The sequence below is a fragment of the Sus scrofa genome, chromosome 9 (genome assembly GCF_000003025.6).
Source record: "Sus scrofa isolate TJ Tabasco breed Duroc chromosome 9, Sscrofa11.1, whole genome shotgun sequence".
Classification (NCBI taxonomy): Eukaryota; Metazoa; Chordata; class Mammalia; order Artiodactyla; family Suidae; genus Sus; species Sus scrofa.
Window position 1 is genome coordinate 90,804,060 of NC_010451.4, and position 21,261 is coordinate 90,825,320.

A 21,261-nucleotide genomic window follows, 5' to 3' on the forward strand; every position below is an offset into this window, starting at 1 on the left:
TTCTATGGATGGGAGGTCCTAAGTACGTCAAATAAAGCGGCCTTTGAAATATGGGATTACTGACGTGGCAAATGTTTATGCAGGCTCTCTAACAAAGTCACAAAAGACCCCCATCTGTGATCAGGGTCTGGGGCTCTGGGCACACATTTTAAGCCACGGGATCAAATGGATATACTTTGTGAGGTCAACTTTAGAAAACATTTTGACTCCTCCAAACACCACGCTCCACACATACTCATGGTAACATTTAGCATCATTTCCTTCTTTAAGAGTCCAGCCCAAACGCTAGTGCTACAAGAGAGCAAAAGGACCACCCTGACCTTCAGGACCTCCCAGCCTCTTGGCCTGGAAGTTGAGGCAGACCCATCCTCCAGCCCCTGAGCTTCACTGCTGCGCTCGCTCAGTAAGGGACCAGCCCCTAGCCTTTATTGGGCATTATGGCTGTCATTCAGTACAAAAGACACAAAGGCACAGTAGTCAGCCCAACAAGGACCAAAGCCCATAGGAAGTGTGATCACTGTCAGAGGACATCAAATGCAACACACTGGTGAGGCTGCAGAAAAGCAGAGGCTAGAACGGAGCTTTAAGGAGTTTAAAGGAATGTCTTGTTTTCTCCCTGCCTGGCTTCCTTGGCTCATAACATTGAGCCTAAGCTGCTCTGCAGAAGCCCCTTCCAGCTCTGCGCTTCTCAAGGGATGGAAATTACACTTTCTGCGTGTGTGAGATTAAAACCCACTGCACACTGGGCTGCGCCTTCCTTCAGCACACACTAACGCCGCTTCAGAAGGTTCATCACGCTGCTTTATTCATAAGACTGGGATACACGGAAGAACCACAAGAACTTAACATCTTGCTGTGCCTGAAAAGTTCATTAAGTGCCCTTTTCTGCCCACCCCATAGAACCACCCTCTACTCATTTAAATAAGAAATTATAACAGGCTCACACTTAAATTATGCTGAATAGGAACATTTCCACTGGAAAAAATCATCACATCTTAATTTGTGCTGCCAATTAAGAGGTCTTATGACGGGGGAAAAAAATTCTGATCATCTTACATCAAGTAATTTGCCCTAATGGGTGCATAATGGGTCGATATAATTTGTGGATTACCTCCAAGTGGTAAATACTTTATTTAAGACTTTAGAGCTACCAAAAATGAGCCTTATTATTTGACAGTAAAATGTCCGTTTCCAGCTTTGCATTCTTGGACATTTTAATTTCCGAAGCAAGAACTGTGTTATAAGCAACAGCTTTCAGGCATGATACATCAAGATACATTTTCTGATGAAATTCACAAAGGCACAAAGTTCCCTTCAGAAGGGTTTAAGTCCTGGAGAAATTCGAACAACCTAAAAGCACGGGATAGTAATTACATGGCACAGGCCAGTGGCAAAAAAAAAACAAAACAAAACTCAAAAATAAGCCTGTCCCATCCCCGTCCTGAATTTGTTTGTACACCTCCCTTAGTTGTTGAAATTTTCAAATACTCTTTCTCATAAACATACACAACAGATTTTTCTCAAGTGTCCGCTTTCAGGAAGCCTTTCCAAAGAAATCACTAAAGGGCCAAAGGGAGTGGTTTTTTAATGTGCTGCCAACAGAGCACAGGCTCAGGCAACACCGGCCACCCTGGCGGCTTGGGCACCGGCCTTTTCCTATCTCCCTACTCCTGGGGAGGGCCAGCACCCAGGTGGAGAAAGGAGGTAAACTGCAGCCAAAGATAAGGTGGAAGCAATGACTCACAGGCACTCACAAAAGCAAGAAAAAACCCAACCCTCACACAAAGCATCTCTGTGCTCCCCCAAGCTGCTTCCTTCCCTTTCTTAAAGTCTTATTTTTAGTTTGTTTGAAAAAGTGTTTACTGCTTACCTTTGAAAAAAATATGTATATTCATTACTAGAAAGTAGAGGAAAGCTCTTTCATAAAAGTACAAAACAGGCCAAGTCCACATTCCCATCACCCACTGTAAATTTGGAAGCTTGTTAATGAGATTTTTTTTTTTTTAAAGACCTAGTTAAAACCATAATGGGTAACTAGGGTGGTGCTGTATAAATGATCTGGGCATCTTGGGGCTTTTTGTTTTTAAACTTGGTCTAATGACGCTGCCAGTTCCCCCAAACGGTTACAAGTTCCTTGAAAACACCTACAAAAGTTCCAGAACAAATACAAGAGCAATTCCTTTTCAACTTCATTTTCCAATTGGAACTGATCCGATTCTCGACTATGTTTTTTAAGAAAATCACACTTAAACTTCCTTACCCCTGTGCCAATCCCAGAGAAGGTAGGGGGAGCGCACGTAAAAAAGCTTCCCCCTCCCCCGTTCCAGGAGCACCGCAAATGCAGTCGCTGCTCCCCTGCGGCCTCCCTGCCCCCAAGTGAGTCTACTCCCGGAGCTACTCCCGAAGCGGCCCGGCCTGTGACCCCCAGCCCCGACGCCCCACCTGGGTCGGCAACGAGCGCCCGCGTGCGGGGGCGCCCAGCCTCTCCATTCCAGGTGGCAGGACCGCAACCCACCGCGCACACCTGCAGGGCGCGCCCTCTCCAGCGTCCTCGGGGCTGGGCGTGCCAGATGTACAACGCGGCAGCCGAGGGCCACGTTTCCAGCCCGAGGCGGGGCGCAGGGCCAGGCGCAAAGAGAAGGCAGGCAGTGGGTGCGTCCGGGCTGCGGCGAGCGGCCGGACCCTCACCTGCGAGCGAGATGCCAACTCCATTCTTCCCTACGGGGCTCCGGCCTCTTCCCAGCACGCGGCCACGGGAGCCTGGCTAGTCACCCACCGGACGAACGGAGAACGCCCGCGGGCGCGCAGCGCGCGCACGGCCCGGAGCTCCGGCGGGCCAGGGGAGGGACGCACTAGGCGCACGGGACAGGGGGAGCGTGCCGCACCGCCCACTCGGCGCCGCCGTGCTGGCCCGCGAGGCTCCGTTTGCTAACCCGAACTTGGAGACCGGTGAACTTCGCTTTGCCAGCGGCGCAAGAGCGGACTGTAAATTGGCCCCGCCCGAGGAGGCTGCCGATCTGGGGGCGCCGGGCTCCCCCCTGCAGCGGAGGGAGGGAGTGGAGCCGTCCGGCTGGGTTTCGCGCGGGAGAAATGAGAGGGGGCAGTCCCGGCGCAGCCTGCAGCTGGCACGCCCGGCTGCAGTGCCCGCCGGTTCTTTGCAGGGTTTATACTTTGCAAGTAGTGCCCTGGAGCGCAGAGCCTCTTCTGTAGTCGTCTCCGACCTGGGAAAGCATTTTAGGGCTGCTTCACGGCTCGTTTTGTTTTGTAGTTGTGAAGGGGCGGGGTTCTCCTGCTTCTCAAAACATTTGCTTTAGGGTTCACTTTGAAAACAGGAAACCTAAGTTTCTTTATCAAGGCCCCTGGGGGTCGATCACTGCAAAGCCTCTTGGAACATCAGACGTTCTTTAGACCATTGTACCCGTAGACCTTCCAGCCCCAGTAGACAGACAGTTTTAGAGGCCAGGAAGGCTAATTGACAAATACTGGCTGAGCACCTCCTGTGTGTCAGGCACTGTGTTGGACTGGAAACGCAAGACTGAGCAAAAATTAGGTCCCTGCACTGTTGGAGGTTAGAGTCTGGAAGGCAAATACCGACATGATATAAATAAAGTGTGATAATAATATACACTTATTTATTAATTTGATTAATAAAATTTAGTGAACAATGTATTCAGATAATACCATTGGTTAGTGATGGTTATAGTAAGTTCAATAATAGTGATGGAGATAAATGGAAATTTGGAGTTACAATAGATGCAAGGAGGAAAAAGCTTGCTAAGTGGTGTCATGGTGGTGTAAAATAGGGGGACTTAATTTGGTACAGGTGAGGGAAGATCTCAGAGTGCAGATGAGAAGAATGAAGAATTATTTGTGTGGGGATTTTGGAAGGCTTGGAATAGGTCTTGGGGAGGATGGTAGATAAATTGTGCTGGGATGTGACATTCATTTTTTCCTGTTTGAAGAATGAATGAAATTGGCCGAACATTTGCTTGAGAAGCAAACCATCAGGGGAACTCTTCTCCTTCCTTCTTTCATTGGTGCATCAAACATGTAATGTGCCCTCCATGCTCCAGACTCTGGAGGGTAGTACGGCCACTAAAACATTGTCTGATTTAAGAAAATGTTTTATTTTCATTTTATTGGCTAATTTGATTATAGCCACTTTCACTTTTATTATGCTTTAGAGTTTTCCTTCACAGGCAGTACCTACCTGAATTCTCCCAACATTCTTCCAGATTCTTATTATCCACATTTTTAAAATAAAGAAACAATCTAAAAAGGTACACTGGGAGAAATACCCCTGCCACTCTGCTAGTAAATGACAGCTGCAGATTGCCAAAGTGGAAACCATTCCTTGTGCCTTAGAGTCAACATTCTCTCTAGTATTCTTTACTTTATCCTGTAGGCTTCCAGGAAATTCAGAGTGAAATTTATTCAATGAAAACTTTTTTTGTTGCATAATTGTTTCCTCCTGAACCCAGCGATCTTATTGTTATTTATTTTCTTGAATTATAGGTTGCATGAAATCCCTTTTGGAAAAAAGGAGTATAAATTTGAAGTAGGTCAGATTTTGCAAAGTACTTGACGTAATCTGGTTCATACTTGGAAGACTGCAGTCTGCCGAGCTTTCCTATTGTGGAAATTTGCTGTAACCAGTCCTATGACTTCAGATGGCAACATAGAAGCATTCTTCCTTTGCCTGGCAAAGCCCATGCACTTGCATGGTACTTAGTTTCTGTAGTGATGTGTTTTGTTGCCAGATTTTGGTTCCATTCTGTTTAGAGAAATCCCTGAGGAACCAGAAGATTTTATTTCTTCATTTTTTAAAAGTTTTATTGACATATAGTTGATTTACAACGCTGAGTTAATTTCTGCCATACAACAAAGTGATTCGATTATACATCTGCACACGTGCATTCTTTTCCAGATCCTTTTCCCATATAGGTTATCACAGAATGTTAAGTAGAGTTCCCTGTGCTATACTGCAGGTCACCGTTGGCCACAGAGGATTTAACATCATCCTGGGATAACACTTCCCACTCATAGTTACTGAGGGAACTGATAACATGTGAGCACTGGATTTTGGCATAGCAGAATAAGTGTCTCTTCCCTGAAATAATACTGCAACAAAGAAAAAGCAGGCGTCATGTTTGCAAAATTCCTTTAAGAAGTTGCTGTCTAGAAAGCCATGCTTGCTTGCTTGCTTTTTATGAGAGAATACCAACTTGGTCCATTGTACCTTCAACAAACTAAGAAATGTGTGATTTAATGCCATCACACATGCTTTAAATGACATGAAATAGTCGTGAGTGGATATCAGCCCTGGCCCACAATTTTTGATCTGAGAAAGGAGTCCAGGTGTCTCTCTACTCTGCTCTGAAGGTTTAAGTCGGCCCTCCTCACAGAGCTTGGCTGTGGGAAAACTCCTGAGGTCACCTTTGATAGCAGAGAATTGTACCAGCTTGGTGTTCTGGACAACCTAGCAATGAACCCTGTGGCAGGGTTCTTCTCTTTGTGGCAGACAGCTGGAAGCAATGTGGCTAATATCAGAATACTGCCTAGAAGTATATGTGATTATAAATAGACAAAATAGCATCCCTGGTTGTTCCCTCTCTCTCCCTTCCTTTCTGTTTCTCTCTCTCTTTCTCTGAATGTTGCAATTTCCACCTCCTGATTAGAATAGACCTCGCCTAGGAGAGGGAGACCTCCTTAAATTTGAGACAATCAGAGAAAAAATTTCCAAGTTGTTGCAGAACAAAAGATCTAGAATTGAGTCTCTTGTAGGCACAGCATCATCTAACAGTGACCATGCACTTGCCTGCAAAGTTTTCTTTATGTACAACCTGGCTTTCCATCTTTCTGACTTAGCTGTTACAGCCTCACAATTTAAAGACATTCTGAAGATGACCACTGGAATGGCTTTGGAGAAGAAGATCGAACAACCAGTAATTGATGGCGTCAGTTGGGTGCAAAAAAGCACCCACCATGATGAGGTGTAGTCACAGTGGTATCGATGACAGCAGCTAACTCAACGAGCTCCGTCGGAGCACCCAGCCCTATGCTCAGTTAACCTGTGCACACGTTCTCTCATTCAGTCTTTCAGCTGTGACAGTTACCCATCTGCTGTTCTCAAAAAGAGTGCTGGGGAAATAAAATGAAACAATATTTTCAAAGCATTTGGGATGTCTTATAGAGGCTATATAAACTCCAGATATGATTACTGTAATCTGTATTTCATAGGTTTTTACAAAATATATGTTAATGCTTTAGTCTGTGAATAAACTGATTATAACTAGACACTGACAATAAAATGGGTGAAAATGAAAACAGATTATTCAATAACTCTGACCTTCCACAGAACTTAGATTTTATACAAGAAAATGGCAATGATCCATTTCAAATTAGTGGTACAAGAAAGCTGTGGTATGTAGTTTGAAAGAACTATTTTTTCATATTGAATTACGTATGTAGTATTTTAAAAAGTAATCTATAAAATAGCACCATAAAGATTTCAGAGTAAATTTATCTATAAAAAATAAACTTTTACGGTATTTCTTTTTTTTTTGGCCATGCCTATGGCATGAGGAAGTTCGCAAGCCAGAGGTCAAACCTGCACCGTAGCAGTGACAATGTCAGATCCTTAACCCATGGTGCTACAAGGGAATTCACATATATTACTTCTTAAATGACAAAAAATCATGAGACTTCTCAGTTTGATAGAAAAGTGCAGATTATCTCTTCTTTAGGTTTTTTTCCTTCCAGTTTTATTGAGATACAGTTGACATGTAGCTGTGTAACTTTGTTGACATGTAGCTGTGTAACTTTAAGATGTACAGCATAATGATTTGACTTACATCATGAAATGATTACCATAGTAAGTTTGCTGAACATTCATCATCTTATAGAGATACAAAATTAAAGAAACAGGAAAAAAAAATTTTTTTCCTTCATGATGAGAATTCTTAGAACACACTTCACACTGTGCACAAAAGTAAAGCCAAAATGGCTTAAAGACTTAAAGACATGACAGCATAAAAGTCCTGGAAGAGAACATAGGCAATACATTCTCTGACATAAATTGTACGAATGTTTTATTAAGTCAGTCTCCCAAGGCAATATAAATAAAAAACAAAAATAAACAAATGAGACCTAATCAAATGTACAAGCTTTTGCACAGCAAAGGAAACCATACAAAAATAAAAAGACAATCTACGGAATTTGAGAAAATAGTAGCAAACAATGCTCACGGCAATGCCGGACCCTTAACCCATTGAGCAAGGCCAGAGATCAAACCCACATCCTCATGGATGCTAGTTGGATTCTTTACCACTGAGCCATGGCAGGAACTCCTCTTAACCACTTTTCCAGTATAACATATGGCAGTGTTAATTATACTTATCGTGCTACACATTGTATCCTTGGTACTTATTTATTTTACAACCTGAAGTTTGTACTTTTTGACTGCCTTCATCCAATTCCTACCCGCCCCATTCCTCACAGAATATCCTTAAAAGCAGAATTTAATTTCTGTTTTGTCAAAACTAAAATAACCAACTATCTAACGAACAACTATTATCTAGTATTTCGGAAAAGAATTTCAAAGTATCAATATTCATGATGTCAACCTTTTAAAAGAAAAAAAGATAATCAATTCAGCTAGCGAAATTGCGTTTACCTGGGAACAACAGGGGAGCTGAAATTCAGGACATCAAAGGAACCACAGGCAAAGAGGAGAGCAAAGAAGGAGAGTGTTCTTCTACAGAGGAAGGGAGAACATTGGGAATGATTGTTTTAAACAACAGGTCATTGGAGGAAAATGGGAGTTCAAAGTGGAGGAGGCTTTTGCTTGGATGCAGACAGGGCAGTTTGCTGTTACTAAGCAGAGAGGCAATCTTCCCTCTTGTTGTTTGACTATGCAAGCTGCCATTGGTACCTGCATGACAGCCCTCCCTTCATGGTTTCCTAACTCCAATTTTGAGTTCAATTTCCTTAACATGCTGTCAGAATTGTAATACTTAAAGGAACTTTACTGCTTTAGCAATGGTCAATAATCTCAGTTATTCGCTAATATTGATTCAACATTTGGCAAAAAATAATAGAAGACCTTCGGTCATAAAATAGAAAATTTGAAATCAGGAATGTGAAACGTCTCTAAATACCTGGCTCTACAGATATTTTGTGCTAATGCTACATTTTCTGACCCGCCTCCACTGTTGGTGGGAATGTAAATTGATGCAGCCACTATGGAAAACAGTATGGAGGTGTTTCAGAAAACTAAAAAATAGTCATCATATAATCCTACAATCCCACTCCCAAGCATATTTCCAGAAAAGATGAAAACTCTAATTTGAAAAGATACAGGTACCCCAGGGTTCACTGCAGTCCTGTTTTCTGCCCAATCCATGCAACAGTATTCCTACAAAGATGCACATGTAGTATTTTGAAAAGACTAGAGTGGTGGACAGTTGTTAAGTAGTATCAAGAGCAACAACCCTTCCATTTATTGAACACTGACCCTGCTCAAGGAACCATATAGGCATTATTTCACTCAGACATCACTACACACACGTGATATTCATCATGCTATCCTCATTTTTCAGATAAGGAAACTGAGGTGTTGAGGGTTGGAAAATTTTGTCCACAGTGACCTAACACAGCCAAACTGGTATCCAGATGGTTCTTACTTGCTAAGCTCTCCTCTCCCCTTTGTGCCTTTATTCAGGCAGCTTGGTGGGTGGAGAGTGATGGCAGTGGAAGAAATTCAAACTTTAATTCAGAAAATGGGAACTATCCCAACCTACTTACTTATTGTGCCCAGGATTCTGGTTTCTTTCCCACTTTTGTTTCTGAAAGCGTATTTCCATTTAGAGGCCATACCTCAAGATGTGAACATTTCTTTTACCACAAGTATTGGTGCATTCAAGAGCCTTCCCCTCAACCCAACCACATACACATTTCTCTCTTTTCCAAAATCCTCATGTGGTCAGGACTGCAACATGGCTAAATTGTCCCAGATGGTTGCTCTTGATGGATTGATCTGATCAGCATGTCTTTAACAGCTTTTGGCACTGAGCTGCTTATCATGTTAGGATTCTTTTCCAACTCTGGGGGCCAAATGAGCTCCTGACTTGCTAACTAGGGCCCAGCACTAGGAAATTTCCCACAGCATAGAGTCAAAGTCTCTCTTAAAACTAAGTAACGAAAGCAATGACCCTAAATTGCAAGTTGGGCTCAGGAAACAGAATACAAGAGGACTTGGGCTTTTCTGGTGGTTATTTTGGAAGCAAATTCTATCTTCTATGATATGTGGACAAGAGGTCATCTACTCTGAAAGCATGTTAAATCCAGCTTGTTACAGAATATCATTTTGCAGGCACAGCCTTACCACACTCTTATAGACAGGAGATGAAGTGTTTCCATCACACTCTGAGTCAAAGAAGCTGAAATGTTATATTTTGAAGTTGTTTTTTTTTTTTTTTAAATCAGCATATCAACTTTCTTGTCTCTTTCCTACAATGGTCCTCACTCCATCCTTCCTCTCCACTTTCTTCCTGAACACTCCAAACTGTGAAGTGTTTTTTTTTGTTTGTTTGTTTGTTTGTTTGTTTGTTTCTTGACCAGAACTTGAAGTTCTCAGGAAAGGCTGAGAGCATTTTTTTATATAAGGAGACATTGTTTTTGCAATTCCTTAGGAAAGTCGGGAGATGTGATGGCCAGAATCTATTACACTTGAGACCTGAAACATGCTTCCCCTAGTGCAGGAAGAACAGGAAAACAATCCAACAGAAACCAATCCAACAATAATAGTAATCTGTGGCGCTCTACTTTCAGACACTGCTCATGTTCTATAGACTATCAGTGACTAGAATGTTCTCATAGCCAAAAAAACATGTTCTGAGAAAAGGTAAAACAGTGTCCAACTTATAGCCAAAGAGGGAATTCAGCCACCAGGTTGAAACTGAAAGAAAAGGTAATGCAAGAAAACCATTTACTTGGCCTCATAAATTATCTTTTGCTTTCTACTATTCCCATTTAAAAAAAGGGTCATGGAAACAACCTAAATGTCCATCAACAGATGAATAGATTAAGAAGATGTGCATATATACACAATGGAATACTACTCAGCCATAAAAAAGAACAAAATGATGCCATATGCAGCAACATAGATGGAACTAGAGACTCTCCAACTAAGTGAACTAAGTCAGAAAGAGAAAGACAAATACCATATGTAATCATTTATATCTGGAATCTAACATATAGCTCAAATGAACCTTTCCACAGAAAAGAATTTCATGGAACCTCCATATGCCGCGGGTGCAGCCCCAGAAATGGCAAAAAGACAAAAAATAAAAAAGAAATCTCATGGACTTGGAGAAGAGATTTGCAGTTGCTAAGGGGGAGGGGGAGGGGTGCACTGGGAGTCTGAGGTTAATAAATGCAAACTATAGCATTTGGAGTGGATAAGCAATGAGATCCTGCTCTATAGCACAGGGAACTATATCTAGTCACTTGTGATGGAACATGATGGAAGATAATGTGAGAAAAAGAATATGTGTGTGTGTGTGTGTGAGAGAGAGAGAGAGAGAGAGAGAAAGAGAGACTTGGTTACTTTGCTGAACAACAGAAAACTGACAGAACACTGTAAACCAACTATAATGGAAAAAATAAAAATCATTTTTAAAAAGGTGAACTGAAATACATTAGGCAAAAGTCACAGGCTAAAATCAGTAGTTTTAGAAGTTCATTAACTTCTGGGTAGAACTGTAAGTGCTTGCAAGCGTTTAAGTGTTTTTAACCCTTATGAGATCTTTTAACTGAAACCCTGGAATTGAGCCAAAATGTGTGTGCTAACAGCTTCTGCTCCAGCACTTTGATCTCAAGTTCCTCCAGCAACACAGCTGTCATGCAACTTTACTGTTCTCTATTTCAACTGGCATTGGGTAGTCACTGGAGATCTCTGACACCCCTACTCCCCTACTTAGAGCGGCAAATAAATAGCATATCGTGGTACTATGGCAAACAGGTCATCTTTAAGTAGATCACTTCTTTTGTCCTCTCTAGGGACAGATATAACATTGAAGTACACCTCTCAGAGTATCACTTTTAGTTGCAGTATTTACTGGGGTCATTTTAGATTCATGTTGATGGGGTTCAGAGCAAGTCATCCCAAATATGCCACTTTGGCATGTTGATTATTTTTGAATAAAGCTACTTGAGAAAGAGCCAGTCCAGGGAAAACACTCTGACCCTCCCTTGTTCCCCTGAGAGTGGGAAACAAGGCTCCGGGGGGGGGGGTATCCTCCCCACTCAGAGGTTGGAAGGCATCCTTACATCCAGAGATAGGGACTGGCAGAGGCAGTGGCATAAACACACTTTATTACTTCTTCATTCATTTGCTACTCGAAGCCCCAGCCCCCCTTTTTGGTCAAATCTTCACAAGTCATTGCCTCTTTATCTAAAAAGGTACATAAATAGACTGCTTCAGTCACTTCCTAGGTGCCATACCCTTGGGACCTATGTACTTAAAAAATTAAATCTGGGTTTTTTCCTCCTGTTACTCTGTCTTGTATCAATTTAATGGCCAGGCCAGGCAAGAGAACCAAGAGGAGAGGAAACGTTACCCTCCCCTACAACATGCAGTTGTAAGAAATAATAAGAGAGATTGTGTGTACATTTTGTCCGGTTTCCCCAATAGTAACATTTTGGGAAACTACACTCTACTGTCCCATCCAGAATACTGACATTGATACAGTTTGCCAATCCAGTTCAGATGGCCCCAGTATGACTTACACGTGTGTGCCCGTGTGCATGAGTTCTATACAATGTTATTACATGAGTAGATTTGTACATGCACCACCACAGTCAGCATCCTCAACACTTCCAATGTCACAAGGATCCTTCCTGTTGCCCTTTTAGAGCCACACACCCCTCACTTCCACCTGTCCACCTCCCACACTCCGACTCCCTTAACCCCTGGTAACCACTAATCTGGTCTCCATTTCTAAAACTTTATAATTTCAAAAATGTTACATAGCCATTTTTATTTAAGATGAAAAGTTTTTATTTGGAAGTGCTATGCAAAGTAAAAATTTAACATTTTCACTCTCTGTAACTTTTTTCAAAGTGTAGTTGACTTACAGCGTTGTGTCAAATTCTGCTGTACAGCATAGTGACCCAGTCATACATTTATATATATATTCTTTTTCTCATAATATCTTCCATCATCTTCAATCCTAAGACACTTGATATAGTTCCCTGTGCTGTACAGTAGGACCTCATTGCTTATTCATTCTAAATGTAATAGTTTGCATTTATCTACCCCAAACTCCCAGTCCATCCACTCTCTCTGACATATTGCTAAAAAAAAGATATACAGATAGCCAATAGGCACATGAAAAGATGCTCAATGTCACTAATTATTAGAGAAGTGCAAATCAAAACTACACTATATCAGCAGAATGGCCATCGTTAACAAGTCTACAAATAACAAAAGCTGGAGAGAGTATGGAGAAAAGGAAACCCTCCATCAGTGCTGGTGGGAATGAAAACTGGTATAACCACTATGGAAAACAGTATGGAGGTATCTCAGAAAACTAAATGTAAAATTACCATATGATCCAGCAACACATTCCTGGGCATATATCCAGACGAAACTATGATTCAAAAAGATACATACACTCCTATGTTCATAGTAGCACTATCCACAATAGTCAAGTCATGGAAACAATCTAAATGTCCATCGACAGATGAATGGATTAAGAATATGTAGTACATATACACAATGGAATACTACTCAGCCATAAAAAGGGACAAAAATGTTACATAACCTTTTGGAAAACAGAATTCAGCTTTCTCAATTGGCTTTTTAAACTCAGCACCATTCTCTGAGGATATACCCCAATAGTTGTATCTATCAAATAGTCTGTTCCTTTTTTTTGGCTGAGTAGTAGTCCATGGTATGTCTGTACTACAGGTTTTAACAATTCACCTGTGGAAGGCCATCTGGGCTAATTCTAGCTTAGGGGTATTACAAATAACATTTTTTTTTTGTCTTTTTGCCATTTCTTGGGCCACTCCTGTGGCATATGGAGGTTCCCAGGCTAGGGGTCCAATCGGAGCTGTAGCCACCGGCCTACACCAGAGCCACAGCAACGCGGGATCCGAGCCGCGTCTGCGACCTACACCACAGCTCACGGCAACGACGGATCGTTAACCCACTGAGCAAGGCCAGGGATCAAACCCGCAACTTCATGGTCCCTAGTCGGATTCGTTAACCACTGCGCCACGATGGGAACTCCACAAATAACATTTCTGTGAATGCAGCTTTTGTTTCTCTGGAATAAATCCCCAAGAGTGGCCTTTCTGGGTCTTATGGTAGCTCCAAGTTTAGTTTCATTTGAAACCGACAAAATTTTTCCAGACTAGCTGTATCATTTCACAGTACTACCAGCAATGTGAGAATGATCCAATCTCCTCTCCAGGATCAATATCCTGTTCCACATACATCTTATCCTGCATTGGATGTTGTCATTATTTTTTATTTTAACCATTCTGAGAGGCTGGTTAAAATAAACCAGCCTGTGGTTTAAATTCACATTTACCTGATGGCTAATAATACGAAACATTTTTATGTGTTTGTCATCTTTATAGCCTCTTTAATAAAATGTCTGCTTGTGTCTTTTGCCCATCTTCTAATTGGATCTTTTTTACTATTGAGTTTTGAGACTCACTTTTGTGTTCTAGATACTAGACTTTTGTCAGATACGTGGTTTGCAAATATTTCCTGCCAGTCTTTAGTTTGTCTTTTCATCCTCTTCACATGTGATTCCACAGAGCACAAGTTTTTAGTTGTTAGGAGCTTCAATTTATCGTTTCTTTTTCTAAGACATTTATAATGCTACATTTTACATTTAATTCTGTGATCCTGTTTGCATTCATTTTTTGTATAAAGGATTTAGGTCAAGGTTCATTTCATCTCCGTATACCCAATAGTATAAACATCATTTGAAGAAAAATTATTTCTCCTCCAATGAATAGCTTTTGCACCTTTGTCCAAAGTCAGTGAAGCATGTTTGTGTAGTTCTATTTCTGGTTCTTCATTCTGTTCCATTTGATATCTCTCTGCCAATATCACACAATACAGTCTCCATTACTGCCACAATAGAGTTAAAAGCCTTAGTATCCTTTTGTTTATCTTTGTCAAGATTGTCTTAACTAATTCCAGGGTCTGTGACTTTCCATATAAATTTAAGAACAAGCTTACCTACATCTACATAAAATCTTCCTAGCATTTTAATAGGAAATTCATTATGGCTACAGATCCGTTGGGGGAGAATTGATGTGATAACCAAGCAAGCTGGTTTAGGAGTTGATGACTGGGAAACGTGAAGATATACAAACAAAGAATGGCCATTGGGTGGGGAAATTTGCAACAATTTAGACTATACACCAGCCACACAGCAGAGTCACCCAACCCCCAGTTCCCTGAAAGATATAGATAAATGTCAGACACACATTCCTAAGTTGTTTCTATAGGAAACAGACCCCCACTGGATGAAAACTGCTGACCACAAGCACAGAGATGCCAGACTGGTTGAAACCAGAAGACTGGTGATGCTTGAAACTTCACCTTGAAGCCAACCAATCCAAAGATCGTGCAGAGCTGATCATGCACCCTGCAGCCCCCTCTCTCACACTGCCTTTAAAACCTGTTCCCCATCCAGCAACTTGGAGATGATCTTAGGACATTAGTCTGCCATCTTCTCAGGTTGCTGACCTCCTGAAAAAAAGCAACTTTTCCTTTTGCACCAACACTTGTCTCTCAATTATTGGCCTTTTGGGCAGCAAGCAGCCAAACTCGAGTTTGGTACCAGCCTTGTCTGGTTACAATACCTTTGGTATATTGACTTTTCCAATCCATAGTCAAATTATAGCTCTACATTTTTCTTTATTTCTTCCACAAGCATTTTGCAATTTTAAGTATATAGATCCTATACATGTTTTTAAGTGTATACCCCAGTGTTTGTTTTCTTTGAAGCAATTACAAAGAGTATTTGCAAGTGGTTTTTAATTTCAGCTTCCAAAAATGCAATTGGTTTTTATATGTTGCTAAAGCAAAGAATAGCCAGTGAGTGGGGAAATTGGCAACAATTTATTCTTGTTGTTTAAACTACCCAGTCTATAGTATTTTGTTATGGCTACCGGAGGTGACTCTAACATTAGCTATGTACCAGAGGAACTCTGGGGCAAAAGGCCCACACTACCATGAGAAAGCATTGGTGGCACATCTTGTTCTAAGACTCAAAGAAAGAAATCAAAGAGAGTATGATTCACTTTTTTTATGCCCAAGGTCTCACTATCAGGAGTGGGAGAGGGAGTTCCCTATTGCAGCGCAGCAAAAAAAAAAAAGTCCAACTAGTAACCACGAGGTTGCGGGTTTGATCCCCGGCCTTACCCAGTGGTTGGGATATCCGGTGTTGCTGTGAGATGTGGTGTAGGTTGCAGACACGACTCGCATCCTGCATTGCTGTGGTTGTGGCATAGGCCAGCAGCTATAACTCTGATTCAACACCTAGCCTGGGAACCGCCACAGGCTGTGGGTGCAGCTCTAAAAAGCAAAAAAAAAAAAAAAAAAAAAAAAAGGAATGGGCGAGATTGCCAGGACTTGCATGACCTTCCATGACAAAAAAAGTGAGGCATTCAGTCTTAGAAAATGCTCCCCAGTAAGGAGTTCCTGCTATGACGCAAAGGGATCAGCAGCATCTCTGCAGCCCCGGGACCAGGTTGAAGGTTCAATCCCTTGAACGGTGGGTTAAGGATCTGACACTGCCACAGCTTTGGCGTAGGTCGCAACAGCAGCTTGGATACATTCCCTGGCTTGGGAACTCCATATACCTCAGGGTGGTCAAAAAAGAAAAGAGGAAAAAAAAAAAAAGAAAAAAAAAAAAAGAGGTAGCAGAAAGCCCAGAAAGAGGTCCACTTAGATCATCCAGCCCAGAGATGTCTAGAGTAGTAGTTCTTATGTTAGTATGCCTGAGACCCATGTGCTTGTTTAAATGCAGATATCTGCCCTACCCTTTAAGACTTGGATTCAGTAGGTCTGGTGTGTGTGTGTTTGTGTGTGTGTCTGTGTGTGTGTGTGTGTGTGTGTGCAGTAGGTCTGGTGTTAAGGTGACCAGTTATCTCAATTTACCCAAGACTGTCCTGCTGTTAACATTAAAATCATGCTATTTGGGATACCTCTCAATTTGAGGTCTCCCTCCCTGCTGTGTACTCCAGGAATCTGCACATTTAATAGGCATTCTAGTAGATTTAATGCAAATCATCTTCAGAATATACTTTGAGAAATGCTGACCTAGAGGGTAGATGTTGCCTTATAGTTTTTACCAGGTGGAAGGAGATGTCCTTCCAGTGCACCTATGAAAAGAACTTGAAGGATGTTGAAGTCCAGTCACTTTTGAGCCTAAATCATGAAGAGCAAGATGGCAAGTTAAACGTTTAAGTATAAAAAATTCATCAAAATTAAGCACCTAATGTCTGTCCTCTTGCCCTGTTCAATCCCTCACATTCCTGACCTCTGGGTCACTGCTTTGGTCTTCATCCTTATTTCTATCACCATTCTTGCTGACACCAACATCCGAGTGTTCTGTTCCTTGACATCCTCACATCCTGGGTCAACCAGAAGCTAGTCAGGAAATGGGAATCATGCCACTTATTTGAACAGAGAGACTGCAATATGAAGAATTGTGATCTAGGTATAAAATTTTAGCAAAGTAACTGAGAAGGTAAAAAGAGGACACTAAGGTGTCACAGAGACAGCAACTGCAGTAGGTAGCCACCATCCCTGGGGCTGGGGTGGAGGGAAGGGAGAGGGCTAGGATGGTTAAAAAAAAAAAAATTAGACCCTAAGAGGAAGCCCTGAAGAGCTGAAGCACACACCTCTGAAGAGCAGCATTGCTTGGCTGATGTCAGTATCTCTGAGGTGGGCTCAATAAAGCTGGTTCTGCAAGAGTAGGAAAAACTCAAACTGAACTCAGAATCTGCTATGGGAGGGCACTGCTGCCCAAGTGAAGAAACACTGCTTGGGTAATAATGATAGAAACAGGAAACTGACAGGAAGTAGCAAACACTTCCTCCTCCCTCCAGTTTTGCTCTCTCTCTCTCTAGACTCCCCTAGAGGTGGCAGAGAGTAACAAAGAGCCATCTGGCAAAGCAAAGATGATTTGCAAAATCCCAGCATCACAAGGGGAAGTACAGAAGGTGGGTTTGGAGCTAAGAGACATTGGCTTGATAACCGTGCATTTCCTATGACACTTTCTTCTACTTGCCTTAGTCATTCTTGCCCATGATCATACAGTGGAACTTGTCATCACCTCTGAAACAAAAATTCCAAGCATCTCACACTCTGACAACTACCTCCCATACCTGGAGATCACCTGCTCTGATACTCCTATCTCAGCACCTCTTCAACCTCTATAAAATCTTCAATCCAATGACCCCATGACAGGACATTAACCATCCATATCCATCATCTTCTCATGGCTTCACTTTCCTCCTTCAACAACTTGGACTCCATGCCATGTTAGCCACCTCCTTACCTTTAATTCCCTGGATTCTCTCTCATTGTGTCCTACTTGCCCATCAAAATATCATCCCTAATAAAGCCCAAACCTTCCACCTGCTTCAGGCCTGTACCAAAGCAGCTGAACATTATCTGATTTCTCTTTAATTCCATAATCATACATTTCAAACAGGTTCTCAGTATTCCTCAACCATCTGATCATCTCTTCCTGCTGTGCTGACTTGCCTCCCTTCCCAAATACTATTTCACCTTTACAACTTCTTTTCATTCATTCTATGCTCCCATCAATGCCAGCGAATGACCTTTTCTCACATTTAATGGCAAAAGATATCAACGATCATATGATAGCTCCCTCAATTTCCTGTCGCCAGATAGACGGACCTAGCTGTATCTGAGCCTATACTTTCTGCTTTCCCCTTCACAGAGTGTGAGACATGACCCTGAGTCTATCAAAGACCAGCTCCTCTGCTTGGGCCCTGGTTTTCATCCCTTTTCTTCTTCCCAAGGATTTTACTTCTGCAATTCTCCCCTCCTTATCTCCTATAATCCATTTCTCTCTTTATATTGGAATATTCTATATAGCCTACAAACATTGAAACACTCCATATCAGAAGGAAGGAAGGAGAGAGAGAAAGGAGAGGGAGAAAGGAGGGCAGAGGGGGGCAGGAAGGAAGGAAGAACCTCCCTTGATTCCACAGTTCCCTTCCAGCGACTAATCCACATTTGTCCTTAACAAGGCAACATTCTGAAAGAGTTATTTATAGTAGCTATTTTTACTTCCTTATGTCCGAGTCTCTCCAGAATCCAAAATAATTATGCTTCATCCAGCTTAACAAAGACATCCATGTTGCCGATAAGATGGTCATTTCTCTGATTTTATTGTTCATGACCTCTCAACAGCAATGGATTCAACTGGCCACATTTCCTCTCTCAGTCTCTGAGACATCATCCTGTCTGGTTCCTCTATCTAATTGGCAACTCACCCTCAGTCTCCCTTCATGTCTCCACTTCTTCTGTTTGACCTCTAAATGTTAGAACACCCAGATCTGGATCCTGGGACCACTTCCCTGATCAATTTAAGCTCTTTTTCTAATCAACCATATCCACTGACTCCCAATTTATATATTCAATCATCCGTTTTTGTTTATCTCTATTTGGATTTTTTTTCAAATTTAATTTCCCAATTGTTTGCTGCTCATATAGAAAGGTGCAAATGATTTTCATATATTGACACTGTATCCTGAAATATTGCTAAATTCACTTATTAATTCTCAGATTTTTTTTTCTTTTTTTTTCTTTTTTTTCTTTTTTTTTTTTTTTGGTCTTTTGTCTTTTTAGGGCTGCATCTACAGCATATGGAGGTTCCCAGGCTCGGGGGTCCAATCAGAGCTGTAGCTGCCAGTCTACACCAGAGCCACAGCAACACCAGATCTAAGCCACATCTGCAACATACACAACAGCTCACAGCAAGGCCAGATCCTTAACCCACTGAGCGAGGCCAGGGATCAAACCCACAACCTCATGGTTCCTAGTCAGATTTGTTTCCTCTGCACCACAATGGGAATTCCAATTCTCAGAATTTTATAAAATTTCATAAGCTTTCCTAGCTATACACTCCTGGCATCTATAAATAACCACACATTTGTTCTTTCTCGGCAATGTTTATGACATACCTGACAAATAATAACTTAAAAGAAACAAATAAAGCATTATTAATAAAAGATACAAAGTACTATGAGTTTGCTAGGGCTTCCATAACAAACTACCATAAACTGGGTGACTTAAAACAGCAGAAATTTATTTTCTCACAGTTCTGGAAACTAGAAGTCTCTGATTAAGTTGTTGGCAGCTTTGGTTTCTCCTGAGGTCTCTTTCCTTAATTTGCAGATGGCCAACTTTTCACTGTGTCCTCAACATGGTCTTTCTCTGTGCATGTACATGTTTGGGTCCTAAACTCCTCTTTTCATAAGGGCAGCGGTCCTGTTGGGTTAGGGTCCACCCATAGGACCTCGTTTTACCTCAATTCCCTGTTTAAAGGCCCTACCTCTAGATATAGCTACATTTGAGGTACTGGGGGTTAGGATTTCAACAGATGAGTTTTGGGGAGAGCACAATTCAGTCCATAACAAGTACTACAGGGATTAAGAGAGATTATAGATTAAGAAATTAAAGTTCCCGTTGTGGCTCAGCAGAAATGAATCTGACTAGCATCCATAAGGATGCAGGTTCATCCCTGGCCTCGCTCAGGGTTAAGGTTCTGACCTTGCCATGAGCTGTGGCATAGGCCAGCAGCTACAGCTCCAGTTGGTCCCCTAGCCTGGAATCCTCCATATGCTCTAAAAAGACAAAAAAAGAAGAAGAAGAAATGGAAAAATTCCTCAAGAATTTATAATAATTATGTACTTTTGTGTATCTGCCAAAAAAATTCTAAATATATAGAAAAAATGTTTAAATTACAAAGAGAAATTTAAAAGTCAATAATGCTAATGTGACAGATTTTAAACATATCTATCTCTGGGAAATTTTTTGATCAAGCTTACCAAACATTAGGAAGGATACACACATGCATACTTTTATTCTTAAATACGCACACATATAGTCTCAAACATATTTAAAAATTGACAACTACTAGGCAATAAGGAAATATCTATCAGTTATTTGCAGAGTCAAATATATTAGTCATGTTCTCTAATCACAATGCAAAAATAAATTAGAAATAAACAGCAGAAAGATAAACCAAAAAAAGATATAAAAATGTATTCTCATTAACTTATGTATTCAAAGGAAATAGAATAGAAAATATGAAATAGTACTAAAAAATATTCAAGTGCTGCCAGTCACAACTTAACCAAAGATAAATTTGGGGAAAATGCATAGCCTTAAAATGCATTTATTAGAATTCAAGACATATTGAACATAAAGGAACTACAGATTCAGCTCAAGTTCCAAAAATAGGAAAACAGTAGAATTAATTCAAAGAAAATAGAAGGATGTAAATAAGAATGATAAAAAACAACTCATAAAGTGAACAATAAAGGCAGCATCAAAAAACCAAGCTGATTCTTGGAAAAGACAGACAACTTATATAAGCCTCTTTAAGACTTAGGACAACAAAGACCGAAAAGGCACTCATAAACACAGCACACAAAAAGGAAGTTGGCTTTCCTGAGACCTGAGGAGCTGGAGGCAGATACTGATGCAAAATATCCCAGGCGCTGACTACTTTTTTCCCCCCAAAGTGAAAACACATCCTTCCAGATGCTCAGCTTGGTTTAAGACATAGGAAGCCCAATGTTTTAAAGCAGTTCCTTAAATAGAAGCAATAAGCAGTGAATTGGCACAAGTACTTCCTGAAGAGTAATGTGAAAAAGTCTGCAGAGAAGCACAAAATTAGACTTCTCAGCTGCCCTGGACCACTTATTGTCATTAGTGTCTCTGATCACTTCACAGATCCTTAGAGGATTTCCAGGATTAGGGGAAGCTGCTCTAAGACTGACTGTAACTGCTTTTGTCCTGTCTAGCCATTTCCTTTCTGCTAGGAATTTGGCATATAAATCAGTAATTTACTCTCTGTGCATGGTGTGTGTGTTGGGTGTGTTTCCCCTCAGTCTGCAGTTCAATAAATGTCACATTTAGTATCAAAATTGGGATTGGTTTCACTCCTACACCTCAACTCAGAA

The 21,261-nt window shown here is 41.3% G+C and overlaps 1 protein-coding gene across 4 annotated transcripts in view; it reads right to left on the reverse strand.

The window, feature by feature from the left end:
• CDCA7L (cell division cycle associated 7 like) overlaps positions 1–3,228 on the reverse strand; it is a 40,521-nt gene extending 37,293 nt beyond the window's left edge. For 2 of the 4 annotated variants that reach the window (XM_013989573.2, XM_013989572.2), the window contains exon 1: positions 2,689–2,975. In XM_013989573.2, coding sequence (XP_013845027.1) covers positions 2,689–2,712 — 24 coding nt within the window. In that variant the 5' untranslated portion in view covers positions 2,713–2,975. Of the gene's footprint in view, positions 1–2,688 lie in introns of all 4 variants that reach the window. The other 2 variants (XM_003482681.4, XM_005656682.3) reach the window with 2 other exon arrangements.